The 27,541-nt window shown below is 44.7% G+C and overlaps 2 protein-coding genes across 2 annotated transcripts; both read left to right on the top strand.

Annotated features, from left to right (window-relative positions):
- The first annotated feature begins 6,056 nt into the window (after nt 1-6,056).
- LOC140582293 (E3 ubiquitin-protein ligase TRIM35-like) lies at nt 6,057-11,221 on the top strand. The gene is made up of 6 exons (XM_072706587.1): nt 6,057-6,500; nt 7,145-7,240; nt 7,320-7,550; nt 8,922-8,944; nt 9,182-9,300; nt 10,562-11,221. The coding sequence occupies exons 1-6, from the start codon at nt 6,093-6,095 to the stop codon at nt 10,570-10,572; spliced, it is 888 nt and encodes a 295-aa protein (XP_072562688.1). The 5' UTR covers nt 6,057-6,092; the 3' UTR covers nt 10,573-11,221.
- A 9,226-nt stretch (nt 11,222-20,447) lies between these two features.
- On the top strand, nt 20,448-26,542 carry LOC140582292 (E3 ubiquitin-protein ligase TRIM39-like). The gene is made up of 6 exons (XM_072706586.1): nt 20,448-20,870; nt 22,283-22,378; nt 22,458-22,688; nt 23,765-23,787; nt 24,024-24,142; nt 25,590-26,542. Exons 1-6 carry the CDS (start codon nt 20,463-20,465, stop codon nt 26,141-26,143), a joined length of 1,431 nt encoding a protein of 476 aa, XP_072562687.1. The 5' UTR covers nt 20,448-20,462; the 3' UTR covers nt 26,144-26,542.
- Nucleotides 26,543-27,541: the final 999 nt, after the last annotated feature.

Genomic DNA, 27,541 nt, shown 5'->3' with positions numbered 1-27,541 from the left:
TGTACTTTTCTAGTTTTTATGAAGCACAAATGAAAGAGCGCCAGTTTTTTAGTAACCTCTATGAAGAATTTTACTGAATAAATTTTGTGAAATGTATTCCAGTAAATGCAGCGATAACGGTAAGTTAATACAGAATACAGAAAAGCGTGAATTGTCACTATTTGAAATTTATTTTTAAAAGAATTAAGCAAAATATTTTTTAAATACAAATGACTTCCTTTTTACTAGCAGTTACACGTAAAATATACAACAACATTATATTAATTTTATATTAATATTATTGACATTCCTATTACAATAAGATTCTTTCCAAAACGTTTTGTAGGAAATTGAACAGGGTGTAATGCAAGGTCCTGATTTTTGGCCATCCGTTTAAAGACACAGCTCTTCAGGTTAGGCAAAAGTAAAGCTTTCTTTGTTTGAAATAAAGTAATCAAGGATTTAAAAACGAAAATAAAGGCCTTTTTGTATTTTGTAGATATTGAAACTGAAATGCAGTGTTAATTATGTCAAGCAGTTTCATGCAAACGTCAATCTCCCACATCAGGTGATACTAGTCAGGCTAGATTTAGGCTCGGCTGAAGGTCTGGGCAGGTCTAGTGTGTATTTGTGACCTCCCACTGTTGATTCTGAGCGTGTGTCCAAGATTACAACAGCAGCGGGCACTTGGAATTCATTAGTGAGCGGGGGCCTGTTCTGTGCTCCGGAGGCGCTGTGAACAGCATTCTGGGAAAGTCTGGAGGACTCAGCACTGCGATGTCTGCTAAAATCCGCCCGAGGTCCCGGGACATTCGCCAAGCCTTTCACCCAATTAGAACACCTATTACTCAGCAGAACAGAATAAAACTGCACACAATCTGCCTGAATGAAGCTTTGTGCCCCTAAACTGCTTACAATCTGCAGTGTTGTTTTTCCATTTTCTCCCACTTTCAGCAGGAAAAAGAACGTCTTCGACTGATTTGAAAAAACAAACACCGCCCCAGTGTTCAGCCCCTGTGCGTGCAAGGTAACAAGCCATTACAAGAAGATCGGGGTCTTCAACCTTTGTTCTTCTTAGTCATTAGGCTCGTTACCCGCTGTAGCAATGGCAAGTAAATAACTTTTAGGTGTAATTACAAGAGATGAATCAAATCAAACAGTAAAATAACCACTGTGGAGAAACTACGGGAAATGACGCCTGAAACAAAATTTATTTTCTTTAGACAACTATTCATTGCAAACTGCTTAAACTGAAACAGTTGCAAATGCGTAACAATCATTGTAACTTTGTATTATAAACCAGTGTTCCCCAACCCAGTCCTCGGGGAACCCCGGACAGTCCACGTTTATGCTTCCTCTCCACTCCCAGCACCTGTACCAGATATTCGGTGTTCCTGATTGACTAGGAGCTGGGAGGGAGCAAAAACGTGGACTGTCCGGGGTTCCCCGAGGACTGGATTGGGAAACACTGTTATAAACTGCCTGTACTATGATTTCACAGAAGTAAGAGTCACGGCCTTGTTCCCCTGCATTGCAACGAATCCAGCCAATGAGGACCAGAGGTACCAGATGGATCAGGTTTGGTAGCAGTAAGACCTCACCAGTTTTCGGGGAAATGAACAGAAATCAGACATGCTGAACTAAAGCATGGTTGACTCATGGAGACATTAAATGGTAAAACAATTCTGGCTTGAAAGATTTATGAACATGCTGAACATTCATAAACATCCATCCATCCATCCATTTTCAGAACCCACTTGTCCAAGTCAGGGTCACAAGGGGATCCAAAGTCTATCCCAGACACTATCCCAGGCAGGGAACAACCCAGGATGGGGTGCAAATGATGATTTAATATATAAAATTTAGTATATAATAATATATAACTGCAGTGGACTAGAATCCTCTTATACGTGGCTCTATGATCACACAAATAACTTGCCTGAATCAAGCAGCTACTGCCTGAACGTCTGTCTTCGGTGATTTACCTTCTGCGGTTTGCCGCTGCCCCCAGCTCTCTCCTAAACAACATGACCTAGTTTCACGCAGAAACACGCTGCAGCAAAGATTAATATTTATTCATATGCCTTATATAAATCATTGTGAAGGAACTACTTACACTGAGGGGTAAAGGGGGGTGTCTCTGTGCTGTTCCTTTATTCGGCTTCCTGCATCGGCTTCAGCTGAAGTGAGATCAGTGCAGAAAATGGGCCTTCGTAACTGGTCGAGATTTCCGAGCTCTTCTGAAGCACCGAGATTTGATTAGATCTGTATTCATGCATCGTCTCCATATCTAATTGTCGATATTTGTACATTATTGTTTAATGTAAAAATAATGCGAAGATTACATGCATCACTTTACCTTTTAAGATTTTATAGGCATGCAACAGAAAAAAACATCAGCTTGAAATTACTCCAGGAGCTTGTATTTGCTGCCCTCTGGTGGGAGAAATAAAATACTACAGGTAAAGTCCAAACAACACAATTGCTATGCATCCTGTATCAGACGAGAGTCCATGACAAATTAGGAATTAATGTATCACGAAATGCAGATGATAAAGAGTTTCCCTGACGTGCTGTAAATTGACAAGTAATTAAAAACATTAAATCACAAAACAACAAATTTCTAGATTGTGAATGAACAGTAAACGATGAGTACAGTGTGATGTGAAAATCCACCTCACAAGAATGCTGGTTCAGCACCACTTCAAAGGACAGCAGCAGCTTTGCTGATTGCATCTTGCCTTTCTGCCGTATCTTGGCAGTTGTCGAGCTTCTAACTGAACAAACCAACCGTTTAATTCCACTTTTGATGCGTTCTGTGGTTAGCACAATACATCAGATTATCGAAGTCAACATATGCGGACATCAATGACCTTGACTGCTTAAATTATTAATTCAGTAAAGATATGGCAGTGTAACGAAGAACGGATCATATTTTTGGAGCTCTTCTAGATCTAGATCATGATGACGGGTTCACGAGCTCTGTAAAAGACAAATGTAAAAGACAACTGTAAAAGACAACTGTACAAGACAACTGTACAAGACAACTGTAAAAGACAAATGTAAAAGACAATCACAATTGCATTACATTGTGGAGGGTGCTTGAATATGGATAATACATTAAAAAAACCTTAAAGATGATTATTGGAATAGAAACACTGAATATATCTGGGTTAATTAGATATAGGCATAACTATATTTAAATGATCAAATTTTAGCAGCATAAAATTTGGTTTATTAGAATGGGAAAATAAAATAAGAACTATGACCCATGTCATATTGCTGTAAACACCAGCATAAATATGCATTATTATTTTAGTTTATTTTTTTGTAATACACACAACAAACAAGTAATTAACCGGGTGATGTATGTCACTGTGGATTAGGATTATATGCCTGTTCAAATCCCATGGAGTGATTTTATCACTGTTGGGCTCTTAGCTCTGAAAACTGCCGCAGGGTCACTGGATAAATGGCTAATCCTGTACTCTGACTCAAAGGTTCAGTCTCAGTTGTATCGTGCATCTCATAGGATATGTGAACACTACAGAAATCCTATGTGTGCAATGGTATGAATGGCAAATGAACATTATACTCGCAGTAAAGTGACTCAGCAAGTTGATCATGTCACAACGCAAGGGTTGCAGTTTCCATGACTGTGTGCTGATTATGAAACACAAAAACAATGGCATCTGGACAGTCAGATCTTGGCCAGAAGAATCATGTAATTAGTTCTTCTACCTGTATTTGTTTCCAGTGTATTGACAGTATACAGACTACATATGGTTAAAAAAATGACCACGAGGGGTCAAAACATAGGTGGGTAGGTGAAACCAGAACTAACAAGGGCTGGGACTAAACACAGGGAAACATAAGCAAGATCTACATCACCAATACATAAGGGGGTAACACAGGAAAAGGGGCACAGCACTGACATCTACACCAACAACACTCACGCAACAAGGGGACAGGTGCGGGCTGTTAACAATATCATACATATGACAAGGAACTACTGAGAACAGGTGAGGGCTGTTAACAATATGATACGTATGACAAGGAACTACTGGGAACAGGTGAGGGCTGTTAACAGGCACTAAGGACTCTGAAATCAAACACTAGGAGGTACCAAGGCCAAGTGAAACAGGGCATAACTACAATAAGGATGATGTCATGTCCTGCCCAGCCTGACCCTCCTGTCTCCCACCTAGCGAGGCTCTAACAAGCCGCACCTGAAGCTCGTCAGCCTCACCTCCTGTCTGTTGTCAGGCTAGATCCCGTCCCAGCCTCCCGTCTGCTGTCAGGCTAGATCCCGTCCCAGCCTCCTGTCTGTTCCCTCGTTACGCCAGTATTTAAGTGCCGTATCACTGAAGTCATGCTGTCCTTTCTCCTTTCAATCCCCTGCGGTCCAGTTATGTTTTCAGTTTGGTTCGGTTCAGTTCAGTTCAGTTTAGTTTGAATAAACTCCCTTTGTTTGCCCTGATTCCTGCTCCCATATCCTCCATTCCAGTTGTTCACAACTAACAAAGAGACAAAATGGAGCCATACAGAAATACAACAAAAAACACAATTATCAAGGTGTACAAAATAGGACCCGGGGCAGAAAAATCACAAGATGTGTAACAAGTTGACAGAGGAGACGGAGGAGATGCTCAATTAGCAGCCGCCCACTTAGCCCATTCCGCTATGCGGCGGCCTGGGGAGCAGGGGAACACACTAGGGATAGAACAATGACAAAAGTGGGACCTGTACAGAAAATGGGATGGCCAGCGACACCTGCTGGCCAAACAAGCAAATGACATACAGAATGGGGTAAGAAAGAAACCAATCATGATAGTAATGACAGGGTTACCAACACAGAACAGAGAGTCTACAGAGAGTAAACCAGCCAATCACAGGAGACACTTATCTACACACAACGATAATCTACAGAAAAACCCCATACAAAGACACACACAAACAAGGGAGGCAGAATTCAAACTCTCAGCCCTGATGGTGCCACACACTGAGCCACTTTACCTTATTATCTTACATGGCATTTCTACCGAACTTATCAACAGCCATCAAATGGATAAAGGATTTATAGAAATTCAAAATTCTAGAATTTCAGTCTGGGATCAAAAACATTAATTCTAATTCTAAAGGATTTACACTAAGAAAATATCTATGGCAGGTAATTCTGGTGAAAGGTGTGAATAGAATAAAGGAGGTGTGTGTGTGAGACCAGAGTTCAGGCTAAGACCTTTGGGGGTATTTATTAAGGGAAAAGAGGAAAGCACACAAAAGAGTGTGGCAAGAGGCAGAATTCAGTCACCCTCCCATATCTACGTGAGCAGAGAGAGTATGTACCACTCACGTTCCCTCTCCTTCTCCCTTCACAGTCCCGCCTCCCGATTAATGCAATTAGCGGCCACTAGCCCCGTCCTGTTGGCTCTGGTTGTTGTCAACTGTGAGGAAACGTCGGTTACTGCGGGATTCGCGGTGAAGAGCGCCCTCTGCTGGTGCTTTCCAAATGTTATTTGTTGCAGCTCTTTACTGCGGTTATGTTTTTAAACTTTACGCCTTGTTTGTTTTGGCGTATTAATATAATACGCCAAATATAATTTGTTTTGGTAATTGTAGTAGCAAATAAAGGTTATGTCATGTCACTGCCTATCTGGTGCTGTCTCATACAGATTAATTGTTTGCAACTATGGAGCACTGAGAGCAGAAGGATCATTTTCTGTCAGGGATCGTCAACATGTGCTTACATTGACAAATGTGTCCGTGGCAAAGTGTTTTAATAGAGAATAAATAGCCTACATTTTAAGAGCGGTCGTCGGTATCACATTCCAGAGAATTTAAACGGAATCTATAATCGAACAATAAATGAAGAAACACTGCATTATACCTATATTATAAACTATTATATTACTAATTATGCAGCTACAGACATTTCACAAAATTATTCAAATAAATTTAAACATTAATTAAATGAACTGCTTACACAGTTACATTGAACCCAAAATTTGTCGTGGGGGAGCGGGCTCTTAACAGTGAAGTGAAAGTGAAACAGTAAAAAAACACGCCGCCTTAAGACTTCATGACTACGATCGTGATCTAACAGAACCTGCAAAATGGCGGCTAAAGCCTCATCCATGGAAGAGGAGCTCTGTTGTTCTGTTTGTTCAGACTTTTACAGGGATCCTGTTCTCCTGAAGTGCAGCCACAGCTACTGTAGAGCCTGTCTGCAGAAGTTCTGGGAACAGAAGAGCTCTCGGGAGTGTCCGATATGCAAAAGGAAGTCCTCTGTTGATATCCCCCCTTTGAACATGGCCTTAAGAAACATTGTGGATGTGTATTTAAAACAGAGGAGTGAATGTCAGTCTACAGAGAAGAGTGAATCTCGCTGCAGTCTCCACGGAGAGAAGCTTGTACTCTTCTGTGTAGAAGACAAGGAGCCCATCTGTCTGGTCTGTCAGACAGCAGCGAAGCACAGAAACCACCGGGTGTGTCCGCTGCTAGAAGCTGAACAGGATAAGAAGGTATTCTCTTCTATTTTATTAATTTTGTCCAAAGGAAGTTATATTAATATTGTCCTAAATGAATCCCCTGTATCTGTGAGGTGGTGTGTAACTTCCAATGAAATGAAAATGGATCGATCGATGCCCCCCCCCCCGCGACTCGAAATTCTTATCGTCAGTCTATTTATTCTACACTTTGTACTTTGAATGGACACAGTGCAGTAAGTAATAAATACGTTTAAAACATATAATCTGAGAATTAAATGGTGTGCAATGTCCCCCATAGTCCAGTGCTTAAAGCAGACTTTACAGGACATGTCTGTCATTTAGTTTTATAGTTAATTTCTACCCTTTGTACTTTGAACCCAAAAGAAGTGTTAGATGACAGGATCAGGCAGGAAGGAGCAGCTGCAGAAGACATTTGATCCTGTGAACATTATAAATGAAAATAAAAAACATTCTCAAAGTAACTCTGAATGTATTTATTAGATGCTTTTTAAAACGTCATGGGAAGTTTGTATAGGTGATGCACTGTGACCTGTTTCATTTTGAGACAAATCGCACCTGAAACAGTGCCACTTACTGGTGGCACATGAGATGACAGCCACTGACATTGATCTGGTGAATCTGATTACACTGATACAAGTCTGTATATTTGATCTCAGGAGGACCTCAGAGCTTCACTGATTCCATTAAAGGAAAAGCTGAAGAAGTTTACAAAAATTAAACAGGACTTTGAGGAGACAGCCAAACACATCAAGGTATGGAGATTTATTCTGAAGATGTAAAACTTCATTGTACAGAATAATTTTAAATGTACATAGCGTTTCTCACTTGCAGAAACAGTTCCATCACACTAAGAAGAGGATGAATCAGGAATTTGAGAAACTCCATCAGTTCCTGAGAGAGGAAGAGGAGGCCAGACTGACTGTACTGAGAGAGGAAGAGGTGCAGAAGAGCCAGAGGATGAAGGAGAAGATAGAAAACATCTCCAAACAGGTCTCCACCCTGTCAGAGAAGATCAGAGATATTGAGAAGGCCATGGATGCTGAGGACATCTCCTACTTGAAGGTAGGAATGTGATCTTCCTGCATTGTTCTGTGTGATCCCTGCTTAGACTGCTGCCCCCGCGACCCAATAAGCAGCAGAAGATGGATGGATGGATGGATGGATGGATGGGTGATGGATGGATGGATGTTCGATGTGTTTGCTGGCTGAGACAAGCAATCCTGTTCTGTGGCTGAAACAGAAATAAATAGTTAAAACATCTGAGTGACACTGACCATTGTCACTCAGGAAATTAGTTTTTTTTTTTGATCAGTGTATACAGGTACACACAAACCGTGCTGATCACACAGCTACTATAAACAGACACCCTCAGAGAGGAAATATCACAAAGCTTTTCCCCAAATGACCTTTGGCTGATTGCAAATAAATTACGAGCAGGTTGTATAATTTTATAAAAGAAACAAGCTGCATGTTACATATCAGTCAAATGTTGAATGAGATTAATTCAGAGAAAGTATCACTTCACTCTACAGCAGGGGTGGTCAGTCTTACCCAGAAAGGGCCGCTGTGTATGTGGGTTTTCGCTGAAACTCCCTAATTATATTACTAATCAGAGGACTGATCCTCACACCTGGGTTTGAACAGCTGACCTAATGGTTATCCCAAACGCCTGCATACTGTCAGGGTCGGTGCCCTCTGATCCCACCTCCCGTGTCATTTCCCCTTTGACCAGCAGGCGGTGCTGCTCATCCTGTCTTTCCCCTCTCTGTCCATCACCCTTGTGTGTTTTCCCTCTTTCCTGGGCTGCTGCATAGCTTAGAGTCCGTTGGGCCTGTGGTCATGGGTTCGAGACTGAGGCCAGTCTCAGCTGTTATTCTGTATGTATTGTTATGTTCCCTGGTGTTTTCTGTTTTCCTTTGTGAGTTTCCTGTTCTGTGTTTGTCTTCCTTGTGCTTTGGTTGTACTTTGTTTTCTCAGTTTTCTGTTTTGGTTTCTTAGTTTCTGTGCCTATTAGTTGTTATTAATTCCAGCTGTCGCCCGTTTCCTTGTGCCAGTGTCTGTTTATTGGTTAATTGATTGTCTTACCCCTGTTCCATACCTGCCCCCCTTTTCTGTGTATTTGAGTGGCTGCCCTGCTCTGTCCCCCAGTCAGTCACTGTATTCGCTGTTGTCATGTTACTCTCTGCTGCTCTGCCTGGTTTCCTTTTGTATCTTTGGTTTCCCCTATAAACCCCTGTTGTCCCTTGGAGCCGCAGTGGATCGTCACCTTCCTCTCCCCGCCTGCATCATGCCCCCCCTCCGTGACACTGGCCCTTTATGGATAAGATTGCCCCCCCCCCCCCTGCTCTACTGAGTCATTTCAGATTTACAGGGCATTTCTCACGATGTTTTATTTCCCATTTAATGCTTCTGCTTTGTTTTCCTGTTTTTCAGGCCATCAAGGACACCAAAGAAAAGTATGTAATAATAATTATTATATATTTTTCATTATAAAGTATGCTACTTAAAGATTATATTTATCAGGAGATGATTCCAGGCCTCTTAAAGAAGGAACAAAATTAACTAGTAATTAATATTATATGAAGAATTCTGGACTGAGTGGAGTGACTGATGCTGATTCTCAGCCACCGTCCTCTAGGGGGCACTTCAGACCCCACAGCATCACTGACTCCTGCCTGTCACTGTCTTTGCAGAGCCCAGTGCTCACTGCAGGACCCAGAGCTGGAGTCCGGGGTGCTGATAGATGTGGCCAAACACCTGGGCTCTCTGAAGTTCAGAGTCTTGGAGAAGATGCTGGGGACTGTGCAGTACAGTGAGTACTGGGGGAAATGGCTGCATGAAGGAGAGAGTAGTATCTGAGTGGGTTATACTGTCACTCACTGGGAGCTCAGCCTAGCAGCACTGGTACAGTGAGTACTGGGGGAAATGGCTGTATGACGCAGAGAGCAGTATCTGAGTGTGTTATACTGTCACTCACTGGGAGCTCAGCCTAGCAGCACTGGTACAGTGAGTACTGGGGGAAATGGCTGTATGACGCAGAGAGCAGTATCTGAGTGGGTTACACTGTCACTCACTGGGAGCTCAGCCTAGCAGCACTGGTACAGTGAGTACTGGGGGAAATGGCTGTATGACGCAGAGAGCAGTATCTGACTGGGTTACACTGTCACTCACTGGGAGCTCAGCCTAGCAGCACTGGTACAGTGAGTACTGGGGGAAATGGCTGTGTGAAGCAGAGAGCAGTATCTGAGTGGGTTATACTGTCACTCACTGGGAGCTCAGCCTAGCAGCACTGGTACAGTGAGTACTGGGGGAAATGGCTGTGTGAAGCAGAGCGCAGTATCTGAGTGGGTTATACTGTCACTCACTGGGAGCTCAGCCTAGCAGCACTGGTACAGTGTGTACTGGGGGAAATGGCTGTGTGAAGCAGAGCGCAGTATCTGAGTGGGTTATACTGTCACTCACTGGGAGCTCAGCCTAGCAGCACTGGTACAGTGAGTACTGGGGGAAATTGCTGTATGATGCAGAGAGCAGTATCTGAGTGGGTTACACTGTCACTCACTGGGAGCTCAGCCTAGCAGCACTGGTACAGTGAGTCCTGGGGGAAATTGCTGTATGACGCAGAGAGCAGTATCTGAGTGGGTTACACTGTCACTCACTGGGAGCTCAGCCTAGCAGCACTGGTACAGTGAGTACTGGGGGAAATGGCTGTGTGAAGCAGAGAGCAGTATCTGAGTGGGTTATACTGTCACTCACTGGGAGCTCAGCCTAGCAGCACTGGTACAGTGAGTACTGGGGGAAATGGCTGTTATTGTTCTTCCTGTTACATTTCTTTGGACTAAAGCATCTGCTAAATGTATCTTCACCAATGGAGCAGAGCGATGGGTTGTGTGATCACTTATGAAAGGCTTTATTAACCTTTGAGAAATATTCATTAATCTACTGACATTCATCTTAACAGTGCTGGCAGATAGAAATTATTTTTTGTTTCAGGAAGTTTTAAATACTTCATAATGGTATTATTACCCATTTAAAATACTCCACTTTCCATGTAATCACTTACGGTCTGTTGACAGGAAGGGGGTGATTACATACAGCCCAAAGGATGGATTCTGGGTTGTGTATCTGAGGAACGGTGATGAGTATAAAGCAGGAACCTCACCAACAACCACCCTCAGGCTGAAGAGGAAACCGCAGAGGATCAGAGTGCAGCTGGACTATGAGGGGGGGAGGTGTCCTTCATCAACCCCACTGACATGTCACTCATCTACACCTTTGAAGACACATTCACTGGGAGCCTGTTTCCATATTTAGATATGAGTGGTGATAAGACTGGAGATATGAAGATCTGTCCAGCAAAGGTGTGTGTGACAGTGACATCATCCCAGTAAAGGTGCTTGATCCAGTCCTCATATCCCAGTCAAGGTGTCACTTGTTGATATAAACCTGTAAACTCCTACAGATTTACACTTTGGGTTTCATGTTAATTATTGACCTACAGGATTGTTGTGGGGGGGGGGTGTGTGACTCAGCAGGTTAGAATTCTGTGCCTGTGGGCAGCAGAATGACGTCACCATTGGGTCCCTGAATAAGACCCTTAACATCCAAACCCCCCAGAGACTGTCTGCCCCTGTTTTCTAATAAACAAATATATGTAACTTTGGATGAAAGTATCTACACAAGAAAATGTGAAATGAAAACCCTCTTTAATAAACCTTTATCAGTTTATTACAGTGGTTATTGTGTGGCTCGGTCACTAAACCTCTATGTTTGTAATTTTAAAGTCACCAGTTTGATCCTGGCCTCAGCAGAGTAGTCACCAATGAAATTTCCTTACGGTGATAAATAATGCATCACTATTCTATTTGGGCTGTGATGCATTTACATACATATTGCCAAAGGACCACATCAGTAAATGTAATCTTAATAAAATTACACATTCTTTGAAACATCACATGACCCTTTAACCACATCTCCATAATGTGTCCCCTTCATTATAAACCAGTTTGTTCTGTATGGGTCCCTGTCACTTCAGTGACCAATGGGCTTCAGCATGTCCACCGGCACCACAGTGAGCTCAATTCACCACCGCCAGAGTGAAGATTATTAAAAGGGCAAAACACGCTAAAAAGCTGCACATGCAAGCCTTAGTTTATTTGGTAACGTTTTATATTAAGTGCACCTTCATAATGTATTCATTATGCATTCATAGAACATTCATAAGCAGCATGCAAGTAACATCCTAGCATCCCTTAACAGCTTTAATATACATTAATAACAAACATTACATGATTATACAGTTATATTTGTTATTATTATATAATGTTTGTTATTAATGTATATTACAGCTGCTAAGGGATGTTAGGATGTAAAGGTATACATACATGATGTTTATGAATAATTTCTGAATACTTAATGAATACATTATGAAGGTGCACTGAACGTTTTATGAATGCAATATAAAAGCATTATGAAGGTACAGTTAATGTAAAGCGTTACTGTTTATTTATTTGAAGATTTTTTATTTTGATTTGGGATTTTTTTTTAAACAGTATTTTATTCAATTTCAGTTGCACTGTTAAGACACGTTTTGCACAGTTTAGAAAGATAAATAAAGGAGTATTTCTGAATAAATTTGTCTGCAGCTCATTCTGTTAAAAAAGCGTGAGAAAATCGTATCGAATTGTGAGTTGAGTGTATCGTTACATCCCTATAGTTATAAGCAAAAATTCTTTGCAGATCAAGTCAAATATTTCAGTGATGGTTTCAGAAGCAGTGCATCCTGCTGGAATCTGGTAACAGGTGAGGGGGCACGACTCTGGAAAGGATTCTGCTGAAAGATGTGTGACATTTGTGGGTAAGAGGACAACTTACTGTACTCTATAAAAATTTTAAAAAAGAGCAAGTTGAGGTAGGTGTAAGGACAATTTCCCCACGGGGATCAATAAAGTACCAATTATTATTATTATTATTATTATTTATTAATAGCATATTTAAGTCCACTAAGAGGAGATTATTTATTGCCTGTTTGTATTTGGCAAAATGTACCATAGCAACAAAACTGCAAATAGAACATCGATTGCTTAAAATACACTAAAACTTTCCATCCATCCGAAAATATCCTGATTGGCTGTAGAAAAGCATACCTGTTTCAATGTACTGACGAAAAAAGCTGGTCATCATCCAGATTGCAGTCAGTTCCCTCATCGTCACTGTCTGATGCTGGCCAAATTATTTTGTGCAGGATCATCTAAACATTTAACAACAAATGTGCTGGCTGTAAACAAAAAACAGCAGGGTATTGCAAAAATGAATTTTTAAACGTATGGCATCTGATTATATATGTATTGTAATGTCCATGGTGAACCTACAAACCAACAATAATATTGATCATCTACAGTATTTTTGCAGTTAACTGAGCAGTTGCAGTTAAGAACTTACCAACCCAGCACATTAGCTTCAACAAGCCACGATGAAGCCTGCAGGACATGTCTCAAAGGACAGCACTTTATGTTCACGCCAATGTCTGTTATAAAGAATTATAATGTAATGTAGAATTATGTAGAAACCGAAGAGTATAAAAAGTTCAAATCCAAACATACCTCCGGCTCAACTGCACGTGCGGCAGTTCTTGGAAACAGTTGTGCAGTGAGTTCTGGTCTTTCTTTAATCATTGAGAGAACCCCTGTATCTTTCAGCCCTTTCTTGATCTGCTGTACATGCTTTTCACTCCGACCAAGGACCTACAGTATGTAATATCATGAATGAACAAAAACTTAGGGTTGAATTGGTTAAATACATATAATAATGAGAGATGATGAAATACTTACTGCATGCTGTAATATGGACTGTGCCAGCCATTTCCTGTTGTCTTCAGTAACTGGGGGGGGAGGTCCCAGCTTATACTCACTTCTTGCACCTGTCTCTGCTCAGCTTCAGTCAATTTTCCAGGACCCTGAAGCTGATAACATTTAAAAAAATCCTGATATGGCAAAACAATGAAGGTGATCATTGTAAACCATCTTCCAGTAGTGATATGTCAATATCCATAAATCTATTTGGGAATCACACACAATTTTCTATATATTGTTAATTTCACTCTAACAAATAGTAATAGGGAAGTTTATCAGGAAGTGCGGGGTCATTATATATTCTAGCCTCAATCATAAAACCAGTCAGTCTACATCAGGGGTCACCAACATGATGCCCGTGGGCACCAGGATGCCCCCAAGGACCAAATGAGTCGCACTTGTTCTAAAAATAGCACAACTCACCAGTGAGCAGCATCTAAAATTTTATTTTATCCTATTGCTATTCTTCTTTCATAACATTTGCATTTATATAGATTTGAAAATGATAATATCTAAAAAAAAAAAAAGCATTTAAAACATGTTTATTATACTGAGCAAACTTGTTATCAAAGAAGAGTGTATCAAACTGGTAGCCCTTGGTATGCCTCAGTAATACAAAGACAGTTGATATCATGCGATTGTCTTGGATTATATGTTCGAGGCGCTTGATTCCTTTATTATGCCAAGCAAGGAAGTTTATCATTTTTTTATTTACCAGGATGTCAGGGTTGTTCCAGATGGGTGTCAGTTTGCATGGGACCAGTGAAGTTTGGTTCATTTTAAGAAATTCCCACCAGGCTGTCTGTGATGTGCTGATGTTGATGCTCTTAAAACAGCAATGTCGTTTAAGTATATGACTGATAAATGGCAGGTCCTGGACTAGAATATAATTACAGAACGTTTGCTCAATATCCAGCCAGTTAAGGTCTAAGTTGTTTGCGTAGTCCATTTTAGGACATATATCAATCTATTGGCAAGAAAGTAGTTGTAGAAATTGGGAAGCTCCAAACCCCCACAGTTTTTGGATTTCTGTAAAGTTTTCAAACTTATACGTGGTGGTTTGGATTTCCATAGATATTTTGAAATTAAGGAGTCCAGTGATTTAAACCAAGTCAGTGGAGGTTGACTCGGAACCATTGAGAACATGTAGTTAATTTTTGGTAAGATCATCATTTTGATTGTTGCTACTCTTCCCAGAAGTGATGTGGGTAGATTGTTCCACCGTGCAAGGTCATCTTCTATCTTTTTAAACAGCGGACTGTAATTTTATCGCGTCAGATCTGACAGGTTGGTAGAAATGTTAATACCCAGATATCTAATGTTCCCAGATTGAAGTGGGATAGTTGGATTGGACTGGAAGTCACAAGATATTGGAAGAGTAGTCGACTTGTTCCAATTAATAGAGTAATCTGATATGGAGGAGAACTTATCTATGAGTCTTTTCGTCTCCGTGAGGGAACCTTGTGTATTTTGAAGAAAAAGTAATACATCATCTGCATAAAGACTAATTTTATGGGTTATACTTGCTGTTTGAATACCTTTGATATTATTATTATTCCGAATTGCTGCTGCCAATGGTTCAATAAATATAGCAAATAGTGATGGAGAAAGTGGACAACCTTGCCTAGTGCCCCTTCTGAGAGTGAAGCTTGGGGAGATTTGATCATTTGTTTTTACGCAGGCTTTAGGTGAACTGTATAAAATTTTAATCCAGGTTACGAAGTTCTCGCAAAATCCAAATTTTAGTAAGGTTGCCAGTTGACCCTGTCAAAAGCCTTTTCTGCATCCAATGACATGATTATGGCTTCCTTATTTTGAATGTTGCAGTAGTCTATTACGCCAATTAGTCTCCTCATGTTGTTAGTGGACTGTCTGCCTTTAATGAAACCCGTTTGATCTGGATGTATTATATAAGGTGTCACTTTTTCAATTCTACTAGCCAGTGCCTTGCTGATGATTTTAAGGTCCGCATTTATAAGTGATATTGGTCGATAGCTAGAGGGGAGAGCAGGATCTTTGTCAGGTTTGAGGAGCAGGTTAATATCTGCACAATTCATATTTGGAGGGATGCTGCCAGTTTCTTTAATTTCTATAACCATTCTATGGAATAGTGGTGCTAGCAGAGGCCAAAATGTTTTGTAGAATTCTGCTGGAAATCCATCTGGACCTGGGGCTTTCCCGTTAGGCATACACTGTAGTGCATCATGAAGTTCCACTATTGAGAGAGGTAACTCTAATGCCGTTATTTGTTCATTATTTAATTTTGGTAGGTTGATGTTGTTTAAGAACTCTTCTATTTCAGAATTGGTTGGATTAATATTAGGTGAGTATAATTTTTTATAGAAGTCCCTAAATATCCTATTTATCTCTCCTAGGCTATGAGTTGCCTTCCCATTGGGGTCTGTAACTGAAGAGATAGCTACTTTCTCTTTATTCTGTTTTAGTTGGTTTGCTAAAAACTTACTCGATTTATTACTATGTTCAAAATTGTCCAAGCGTAATCTCTGTATGTAAAACTGAGTTTTTTTGTCTCTTAATTCTTGCAATTCCATTTTACTTTTCTCAGCTCATTGAGAAGGTGTTTTTCTTGGGAGGCAACATGTGCTGATTCCAAAGTTTTAATTTTCTGTTCTAGTTCTGTCTCGAGTGCTTTTTCCTTCTTCTTTTTATGTACTGAATATGAAATTATTCTGCCTCGTATTACAGCCTTTGCTGTCTCCCAGAGAATGCACGCAGAGATACCTGGCAGGTCATTTGTTTCAATAAATGTTGTCCAATCTTTTTTCATAACTTCTAGAAACTCTGAGTCCGTTAGTAATGATGTATTCAGTCTCCACCGTTTAAAAGGTGGTGCACTAACTTTTACAGTGACCGTCATAGTGACAGGTGCATGGTCACTGATTGTTATAGGGTGAATTTGTGTGTCACGTATATCTTTCATAACTGTATTGCTGGTAAGAAAAAAGTCTATCCGGGAGTAAGAATGATGGACTGGTGAGAAAAACGTGTATTCTCTAAGCGTGGTGTGAAAAGTACGCCAGACATCGCATAGGCCGAAATCATTCATATATTGTTTTACTGTTTCGGATGACTGGCAAGTACGGTAACTAGCTGCTGTACTACGTCTGTCAGATTCTGGATTAAGTACTAAGTTGTGTGTGTACACAGTATAAGTTCTGTGCCTGAGTGCGATGATATTGCAGCAAAAAGGTGGTGGAAGAAGGAGGAGTCATCACTATTTGGACCGTATATATTGGCAATACATATCTCTTTGTTATATGCTGAAATTTTAATAATTATGAATCTACCTTCTGGGTCTGCAATAGTGTCTTTACAGTTGAAACATATTCTTTTGTTGATTAAAATTGCTACACCTCTTTGCTTTGAATTATAACTAGTATACGTGTGGAAATTCTGGTGAATTTAATGTACACTGTCCTGTTTTGGCTAAGTGAGTTTCCTGCAGTAGGACAATGTCTGCCTGTAATGTTGTTAGATATTCTAAGATTTTATGTCTCTTAGCAAATGAGCCAATACCACGCACGTTCCAAGTGACAAAGCGTAGTGAGTTCATGCTGTCCTAACTTAGACCCCCTGAGTGCAATCTAATGTTAAAATGGACGGATGTGTGTGTATGTGTCAGGATTAGTGTGTGTGCAAATGTCAATGTGTGAATGTCTCCATGTGTGTTATTAAGGTGAGGAGATCTGTCTGAGCTTGAGTGGGCGTGTGTATATGTGAGTGTATGAATGTATACATGTATGATACTGTACATGTATACGCAGATCTTGTCGTGCGGTGGGATAGTGACACACAAAAGTTCCCGGTCGAGACAGCCCAGGAACTCAGAACCAAGACCTAAGTTCCTGATTTGTAAATCCTGCACACTGATTACTAAACCATGTTCTCGGATTGCAAAACCGTGGGCATGGATTACGAATTTATTTCTCACCTGAACCCAGGGGGCTTCGTGCACGCCAGAGAATTTAAACGGAATCTATAAATGAATGATAATACAGTGTATTACAATACACTGTATTAGAACTATATTATAAAATATTACAAACTATTCGGCTACTAATGTCACGTTCGCGGGCAAGCAAGCAGGGAAGCAGGCGATCGGAGTCAGGAAGTAGGGCAAAAACGGGGATTTATTGAAGGAACGGGACCGGGGAATCACGATGGGCAACATTAATGGTGAGTCTGCCGAAGACAGACTCAGACAAAGACTAAATACACAAGACATGCCACGGAGAACGAGCCACAGGTGAGAACAATCAGGGTGAAAACAGGAGGTAATGAGGTGGGCGTGGCACACATCGGGAGCGGACGGAGTGGGGCGTGACATAACCCCCCCCCAAAGGCGCGCACACCGGGCGCGCCCGGGAGGAGGCGACGGACGGGACGACGGAACAGGACCGGAAAGACAAGAACACCCTCAACAAGACCAGGGAAACAAGACCGAAAAACAAAACAGAAAGAGGGACGAGAAGAAGGACAGGACCTGACAGAGAACGGGGAAAACAGACAGACAAAGAGAAAAAGGAGACCCAGCGGGGACACCCACAGGCGACACGAAGGGGCCAGGGGTGCACGGAGGAGGAACAAAGGGACCAGGAGCAGAGACAGGCGGGACAAAGAGAAACGGAGGCGGAAACAGGGGAGCAGAAGGGAGCCCAGGCGGGCGACAGGCAGCGGCCGGAGGGGCCGCAGGGGAGAGGGAGAAGGGAGCAGGAGGGGACCACCCAGGGGCCAAGGGAACGGGACGAGGGAGTGACGGAGGGGACACGGAGGGAGCAGGAGGGAACACCAGTGAAGGCAGGCCAAAGGGGGAAGCCGCGGCAGGCGGAGGCGCAGCCGAAGCCGGCGAAGGCGCCGTCCGACGCCCAGCCGGAGCAGGGGGGCCCGGAGGCGACCGACATGGAGCCGGAGGAGGGACCGAGGACTGGCACCGCGGAACCAGGGGGGGACCCGGCGGCGACCGCCGACCCCGAGCCGGAGGACCCGCAGGCAGCCACCGAGCCACAGCCAGGGGCCGAACGGGCGAGCCAGGGGGCAGGGAGGGCGGGACCTGGGCCCGACGCCTGTGTCCCCGTCCCTTGTGGGACACTGAAAGGCGGAGTCCTTGGGGGCGTCGGCCTTGCCGGGGTAAGGGCGAGGGAGTCAGGGCTGTGGGTGTGGCCGCAGGCGGGGCAGCCAGAGCCGCGGACGTGGCCGCAGGCAGGGCCGCAGGCAGGGCGGGAGAGGCGGCCTCAGGCAGGACCACGGGCGTGTGTCCAGTAGGGGGCGCCTTGGCAGGCACCTCGGGCGTGCGACCAACAGGGGGCGCCTCGGCGGGCGCCGCCGTCATGTGGTCAGCAGGGGGCGCAACCGTGGCCACCTCAGGCAGTTCAGGAGCCGGCAGGACAGGCAGTTCAGGAGCCGGCAGGACAGGCAGTTCAGGAGCCGGCAGGACAGGCAGTTCAGGAGCCGGCAGGACAGGCAGTTCAGGAGCCGGCAGGACAGGCAGTTCAGGAGCCGGCAGGACAGGCAGTTCAGGAGCCGGCAGGACAGGCAGTTCAGGAGCCGGCAGGACAGGCAAGACAGGCAGTTCAAGTGCCGGCAGGACGGGCGCCGCTGTCCCGTGGTCAGCAGGGGCCGTCCTGGAGGGTGTCGCCACCCCGCGGCCAGCAGGGGGCGCATCGGCGGGCGCAGCCTCCACGCGGCCAGCAGGGGGCGCCGCAGCGGGCGCCGCCATCACGCGGCCAGCAGGGGGCGCCGCAGCGGGCGCCGCCATCACGCGGCCAGCAGGGGGCGCCGCAGCGGGCGCCGCCATCACGCGGCCAGCAACCGGGACTGCAGGCAAGCCAGGCAGGACAGGCGGGTCAGATGGGACGGGCGGTGCCGCTGACAAAGCGGCGGAAGCTGCAGCAGGCGGTGCCTCAGGCAGAGCGGCGGCAGCTGGCAGCGCAGCCGCGGGCAGATCGGCGGCGGCAGCAGGCAGCGCAGCCGCGGGCAGATCGGCGGCGGCAGCAGCAGGCAGTGCAGCCGCGGGCAGATCCGGATCATGCAGGTCCGGATCGGACAGGTCCGGAGCAGGCAGGAGGGGTGCTGAGCGCGTCTGCGCCCTCCCTCTTCGCGCTTTAGGGACCCGGGGACTGGCATCTCTGACAATGCCGACCCCTCTCCCGGGACATTGCTCTGCCCAGTCCTCCCCCGTCACCAACGGAGGCAGGTCCTCCGCGTCATGGGGCTCACCTATCCCACAGGCGTCCTCCAAGGCGGGGAGAAGGGAGCACGCTCCCAAGAAGAGAGTCGGGGCGGCTTCTTCCACCTTTCCCCTTCGCCTCTTCTTTTTCCGCCCTCCGGAACCGGTCAGAGGCAGCGGGGTCGCATCGGCGGGTGGCGCGCTGTACAGCAGTCCGCAGTCTCGTTCCACCTGCCTCTGCATTGCTGCAGCCGCTACCTCCCGAAGCTGCCGGAGGTTTTCGCGCACCTCGCTCGCTAGGTGCGCGTCGCCGGGTAAGGACATCCCCTCCAGGACCTCCCGGCTTTGATGAGCTAACCCGCAAGCCGCGGGATCCTCCTGGATCTCGGGCTGGGTTAGCCAGTACAGGACCTCATCAACCAAACCGAGGTACTCCTCCTCGGCTAGGGGGGATCCTTTCTTGTGGAGACTCACCATTCTGTCACGTTCGCGGGCAAGCAAGCAGGGAAGCAGGCGATCGGAGTCAGGAAGTAGGGCAAAAACGGGGATTTATTGAAGGAACGGGACCGGGGAATCACGATGGGCAACATTAATGGTGAGTCTGCCGAAGACAGACTCAGACAAAGACTAAATACACAAGACATGCCACGGAGAACGAGCCACAGGTGAGAACAATCAGGGTGAAAACAGGAGGTAATGAGGTGGGCGTGGCACACATCGGGAGCGGACGGAGTGGGGCGTGACAACTAACATTTAACAAAATAATTTTAATGAATGTAAACAGAAAGTAAATTAACGGCTTATACGGTTAAAACAAACCAAGAGGCTCCGCAAAATGTATCGTGGGGGAGGGGGGGTCTTAACAGTGAAGTGAAAGTGAAGCAGTAAAAAAACTTTATGACAGCATGACTGTGAGCATGATCTAATACAACCTGCAAAATGGCGGCTAAACCCTCATCCATGGAAGAGGAGCTCTGCTGTTCTGTTTGTTCAGAGTTTTACAAGGATCCTGTTCTCCTGAAGTGCTGCCACAGCTTCTGTAGAGCCTGTTTGCAGAAGTTCTGGGAACAGAAGAGCTCTCGGGAGTGTCCGATATGCAGGAGGAGGTCCTCTATTCCTTATCCCCCTTTGAACATGGCCTTAAGAAACATTGTGGATGTGTATTTAAAACAGAGGAGTGAATGTGAGTCTACAGAGAAGAGTGAATCTCGCTGCAGTCTCCACGGAGAGAAGCTTCTACTCTTCTGTGTCGAAGACCAGGAGCCCATCTGTGTGGTCTGTCAGACTGCAGCGAAGCACAGAGACCACCGGGTGTGTGCGCTGCTAGAAGCTGAACAGGATAAGAAGGTATTCTCTTCTATTTTATTAATTGTCTTCCTAAGGAAGTGATATAAATATTGTCCTAAATGAATCCCCAGTCTCTGTGAGGTGGTGTGTAACTTATAATGAAATGAAAATGGAACGATCGATGCCCCCCTGCCCCCCCCCCCCACGACTCGAAATTCTTATCGTCGGTCTATTTATTCTACACTTTGTACTTTGAATGGACACAGTGCAGTAAGTAATAAATACGTTTAAAATATATAATCTGAGAATTAAATGGTGTGCAATGTCCCCCATAGTCCAGTGCTTAAGTCACACTTTACAGGACATGTCTGTCATTTAGTTTTATTTTAGTTAATTCTACCCTTTGTACTTTGAACCCAAAAGAAGTGTTAGATGACAGGATCAGGCAGGAAGGAGCAGCTGCAGAAGACATTTGATCCTGTGAACATTATAAATGAAAATAAAAAACATCCTCAAAGTAACTCTTAATGTCTTTATTAGACACTTTTTAAAACTTCTCATGTAGTTTGTATAGGTGATGATCTGGACCTGTTTCACTTTGAGACAAATCGCAGCAAAACTGAATCAGTGTCACTTACTGGTGGCACATGAGATGACAGCCACTGACATTGATCTGGTGAATCTGATTACACTGACACAAGTCACACAGAGTTAGGCTTTTTGTTGGAGAGGTGGGGAGAGTGTAGGGGGGCTACAGACTGTAGAGGTGGGGGGTGTGGGAGGAGTAGGGATTAGATGGGGGGGTGAGGGGGTTGTCTGAGGAATTCGTTATTCTTGTTGTTCTGACAGCATCTAGTTTTTCCTGTATGTTATGTTTCACTCTGGGCCATAAGTGTGTATTAGATTATTATCATTGTGAAATAACTGAGCTTTAAAAAGTCTTAATGTGTAATTGAGTCTGTATAGTTCATTATAGCTACAGACTCAGCCTACACACCAAATTTGTGTACCTTTTGATGGACTAACATGCCTTCCTGGGTGTCCCCTGGCCAGTGCCCTGTACTTCCTGGGTGTCCCCTGCCCGGTGCCCTGTACTTCCTGGGTGTCCCCTGGCCGGTGCCCTGTACTTCCTGGGTGTCCCCTGCTCGGTGCCCTGTACTTCCTGGGTGTCCCCTGCTCGGTGCCCTGTACTTCCTGGGTGTCCCCTGCCCGGTGCCCTGTACTTCCTGGGTGTCCCCTGGCCGGTGCCCTGTACTTCCTGGGTGTCCCCTGCCCTGTGCCCTGTACTTCCTGGGTGTCCCCTGCCCGGTGCCCTGTACTTCCTGGGTCTCCCCTGCTCAATGCTCAGGAAGCTGGATGCCAGCAATTTTATTTTTCATCAGCACAGTATTATAAAAGAAGCAAGCTATATATTACTCATTCATCATATGTCGATTGCATCTCTCATTATACGTCTGTATATTTGATCTCAGGAGGACCTCAGAGCTTCACTGATTCCATTAAAGGAAAAGCTGAAGAAGATTACAAAAGTTAAACAGGACTTTGAGGAGACAGCCAAACACATCAAGGTATGGGGATGTATTCTGAAGAGTTAAAATTTCACTGTAAAGAATAAGTTTACATTTACACAGCATTTCTCACTTTCAGAATCAGTTCCATCACACTGAGAAGAAGGTAAAGGAGGAATTTGAGAAACTCCATCAGTTACTGAGAGAGGAAGAAGAGGCCAGATTGGCCGTACTGAGAGAGGAAGAGGTGCAGAAGAGCCAGAGGATGAAGGAGAAGATAGAAAACATCTCCAAACAGGTCTCCACCCTGTCAGAAAAGATCAGAGATATTGAGAAGGCCATGGATGCTGAGGACATCTCCTACTTGAAGGTAGGAATGTGATTTTCCTGCATTGTTCTGTGTGATCCCTGCTTAGACTGCTGCCCCCACAACCCAATAAGCAGCAGAAGATGGATGGATGGATGGATGGATGGGTGATGGATGGATGGATGTTCGATGTGTTTGCTGGCTGAGACAAGCAATCCTGTTCTGTGGCTGAAACAGAAATAAACAGTTAAAACATCTGAGTGACACTGACCATTGTCACTCAGGAAATTAGTTTTTTTTTTTTTTGATCAGTGTATACAGGTACACAGAAACCGTGCTGATCACACAGCTACTATAAACAGACACCCTCAGAGAGGAAATATCACAAAGCTTTTCCCCAAATGACCTTTGGCTGATTGTAAAAAAAATTACAAGCAGGTTGTAAAATATTATAAAAGAAACAAGCTGCATATTACATATCAGTCAAATGTTGAATGAGATTTATTCAGAGAAAGTATGACTTCACTCTACAGCAGGGGTGGTCAGTCTTACCCAGAAAGGGCCGCTGTGTATGCGGGTTTTTGCTGAAACTCCCTAATTATATTACTAATTAGAGGACTGATTGAGTGAAGAGTCCAAGAACAAAAACTGCTCGGAGCAGGTTTGAGACTTAGCGTAAATCGCCATGGCAGCATGCCTCTCTTAGTTCGGGTTAATCGCGAAGTTATACCACACGTCATCAAGTTACTCGCAGAGTTACCCCGATAAGCCAGTAACCCCACTTCGCAGTACAGGCCCCTGTTCCTTACCTGCCCCCCTTTTCTGTGTATTTGAGTGGCTGCCCTGCTCTGTCCCCCAGTCAGTCACTGTATTCGCTGTTGTCATGTTACTCTCTGCTGCTCTGCCTGGTTTCCTTTTCTATCTTTGGTTTTCCCTATAAACCCCTGTTGTCCCTTGGAGCCGCAGTGGATCGTCACCTTCCTTTCCCCGCCTGCATCAAGCCCCCCCTCCGTGACACTGGCCCTTTATGGATAAGATTGCCCCCCCCTGCTCTACTGAGTCATTTCAGATTTACAGGGCATTTCTCACGATGTTTTATTTCCCATTTAATGCTTCTACTTTGTTTTCCTGTTTTTCAGGCCATCAAGGACACCAAAGAAAAGTATGTAATAATAATTATTATATATTTTTCATGAAAAGTATGCTATTTAAAAATGATATTTATCAGGAGATGATTCCAGGTCTCTTAAAGAAGGAACAAAATTAACTAGTAATTAATATTATATGAAGAATTCTGGACTGAGTGGAGTGACTGATGCTGATTCTCAGCCACCGTCCTCTAGGGGGCACTTCAGACCCCACAGCATCACTGACTCCTGCCTGTCACTGTCTTTGCAGTGTCCAGTGCTCACTGCAGGACCCAGAGCTGGAGTCAGGGGCGCTGATAGATGTGGCCAAACACCTGGGCTCTCTGAAGTTCAGAGTCTGGGAGAAGATGCTGGGGACTGTGCAGTACAGTGAGTACTGGGGGAAATGGCTGTATGAAGGAGAGAGCAGGATCTGAGTGGGTTATACTGTCCCTCACTGGGAGCTCAGCCTAGCAGCACTGGTACAGTGAGTACTGGGGGAAATGGCTGTATAAAGCAGAGAGCAGTATCTGAGTGGGTTATACTGTCACTCAATGGGAGCTCAGCCTAGCAGCACTGGTACAGTGAGTACTGCGGGAAATGGCTGTATGAAGGAGAGAGCAGGATCTGAGTGGGTTATACTGTCGCTCACTGGGAGCTCAGCCTAGCAGCACTGGTACAGTGAGTACTGGGGGGAATGGCTGTATGAAGGAGAGAGCAGGATCTGAGTGGGTTATACTGTCACTCAATGGGAGCTCAGCCTAGCAGCACTGGTACAGTGAGTACTGGGGGAAATGGCTGTATAAAGCAGAGAGCAGTATCTGAGTGGGTTATACTGTCACTCACTGGGAGCTCAGCCTAGCAGCACTGGTACAGTGAGTACTGGGGGAAATGGCTGTATGAAGCAGAGATCAGTATCTGAGTGGGTTATACTGTCGGTCACTGGGACCTCAGCCTAGCAGCACTGGTACAGTGAGTACTGGGGGAAATGGCTGTATAAAGCAGAGAGCAGGATCTGAGTGGGTTATACTGTCGCTCACTGGGAGCTCAGCCTAGCAGCACTGGTACAGTGAGTACTGGGGGGAAATGGCTGTATGAAGGAGAGAGCAGGATCTGAGTGGGTTATACTGTCACTAACTGGGAGCTCAGGCTAGCAGCACTGGTACAGTGAGTACTGGGGGAAATGGCTGTATGAAGGAGAGAGCAGTACCTGAGTGGGTTATACTGTCCCTCACTGGGAGCTCAGCCTAGCAGCACTGGTACAGTGAGTACTGGGGGGAAATGGCTGTATGAAGCAGAGAGCAGTATCTGAGTGGGTTATACTGTCACTCATTGGGAGCTCAGCCAAGCAGCACTGGTACCTCTGCTGGCTCCCTGACAGCTTCATGCCTATGATCTGTTATCCTCCTCACTGGTTGGACTAAAGCATCTGCTTTATTAATACATGTAAATGTGATGTACTGGAGAATGGGACGGGATGTACATTAAATAAAGATTAACATATCTCTTCTATTAGTGTTCCTACTGTATAATGTTCTCTAATTTATTGACATTCTTCTTAAAAATGACAAAGTTGACACAGTTTTCTGTTTCAGAAAGTTTTAACTGTCTCACAATTCCCTGTTTCCACTCAAACTTTATCAGTTTATATTTTACCTTAACTGGCACTTTAATGCAAATTAGCCTGGCAATATATTCCCCAGATAAATTTGTCCTCTTTCCATTTAATCACTTTATTGATAAAGCCACCTTATTGTAAAATGTTAACCTTATAATGCTGATGGTTTTTACTGCATTGAGAGAGATTATTAACTGCAGCTTCCTCTCCAACCCACAGCTCCTGTGACTCTGGACCCAAACACTGCATCCCCCTGGCTCTCTGTGTCTGATGACCTGACCAGCGTGAGACACACTGGAGTTAAACAGCAGCTCCCAGACAACCCAGAGAGATTCACTGGCTATGCGATTGTGCTGGGATCTGAGGGGTTTAACTCTGGAAAACACAGCTGGGAGGTGGAGGTGGGGAACAGACCTGAGTGGGATGTAGGAGTAGCAGCGAAGTCTGATGACAGGAAGGGGGTGATTACATGCAGCCCAAAGGATGGATTCTGGGTTGTATCACTTAGGAACGGTGATGAGTATACAGCAGGTATCTCCACCCTCAGGCTGGAGAGGAAACCGCAGAGGATCAGAGTGCAGCTGGACTATGGGGGGGGGGAGGTGTCCTTCATCAACCCCACTGACATGTCACTCATCTACACCTTTAAAGACACATTCACTGGGACCCTGTTTCCATATTTTGGTACGAGTGTGAATAGAGATGGTAGTAATGCTGGAGATATGACGATCTGTCCAGTAAAGGTGTTTGTGACAGTGACATCATCCCAGTAAAGGTGTGTGTGACAGTGACATCATCCCAGTAAAGGTGCTTGATCCAGTCCTCATATCCCAGTAAAGGTGTCACTTGTTGATATAAACCTGTAAACTCCTACAGATTCACAGTTTGGGTTAATTATTGACCTACAGGATCATTGGGGGGGGGGGGCAGGTTTCAAATCGTCTGACATTAAAGGGGGGGGGCGTGTGTGACTCAGCAGGTTAGAATTCTGTGCCTGTGGTCAGCAGAATGACGTCACCATTGGGTCCCTGAGCAAGACCCTTAACATCCAAACCCCCCAGAGACTGTCTGCCCCTGTTTTCTAATGAACAAATGTATGTAACTTTGGATAAAAGTGTCTATGCAAGAAAATGTGAAATGAAAACCCTCTTTAATAAACCTTTATCAGTTTATTCCAGTGGTTATTGTGTGGCTCAGTCACTAAACCTCTATGTTTGTAATTTTAAAGTCACCAGTTTGATCCTGGCCTCAGCAGAATAGTCAGCAATGAAATTTCCTTATGGTGATAAATAATGCATCACTATTCTATTTGGGCTGTGATGCATTTACATACATATTGCCAAAGTACCACATAAGTAAATCTAGTAGTAATCTTGATAAAATCTTGATAAAATCACACGTGTTATGAAACATCACAGAGCCTATCCCAGAAGCAATGGGCACGAGGCAGGGAACCACCCCGGATGGGGGGCCAGCCCACTGCAGGGCACACTCACACACCATGCACTCACACATATGGGCAATTTAGTAACTCCAGTTAACCTCAGCATGTCTTTAGACTATGGGGGGAAACTGGAGAACCCAGAGGGAACCCCACAACTACACGGGGAGAACATGCAAACTACACACATGTAACCCAGGCAGAGAATCGAACCTGGGTCCCAGAGATGTGAGGCAACAGTGCTAACCACTGTGCCACCATGCCACCCCCTCAGCTCCATAATATGCTCCCCATTATAAACCAGTATATTCTGTATAGGACCCGAGGCCCTGTCACCATGGTTCGAATTACAGGGGAGTAATGGGGAGTTCAGCTGCCCTAAAATGGACACGAGCTCCCTTGAATGCCCCCCCCCACCGCCCGAGACCTTTGGGGGGAGCTCTAAAAGACCCTCTGCCTTGTGTTATAGGTAATATTTTATTCTCCTTACATTTAAGATTCCTGAAATAATAAAAAATAATAGTATAAAAATGACAATGTTGTTATTTGCTTTTTCTGAACGTTTGTCTCCGCTAATCAACCATGACTGTGAACTGGAGGAAGTTGTCAGGGGTAGCGAAGGCGGAGATTTCAGATGCCCTTGGAGTGAGGGGTACCTGCCAACAACCCTTTAGAAGGTCTAGCTTAGTGGTGAACTTGGCTGTTCCAACGCAATCAACACATCGTTGGC

This window comes from Paramormyrops kingsleyae, chromosome 24, assembly GCF_048594095.1.
Source record: "Paramormyrops kingsleyae isolate MSU_618 chromosome 24, PKINGS_0.4, whole genome shotgun sequence".
NCBI lineage: Eukaryota > Metazoa > Chordata > Actinopteri > Osteoglossiformes > Mormyridae > Paramormyrops > Paramormyrops kingsleyae.
Note: the sequence above shows the minus strand (reverse complement) of the source record. Positions and strands in the feature narration are given on the sequence as shown.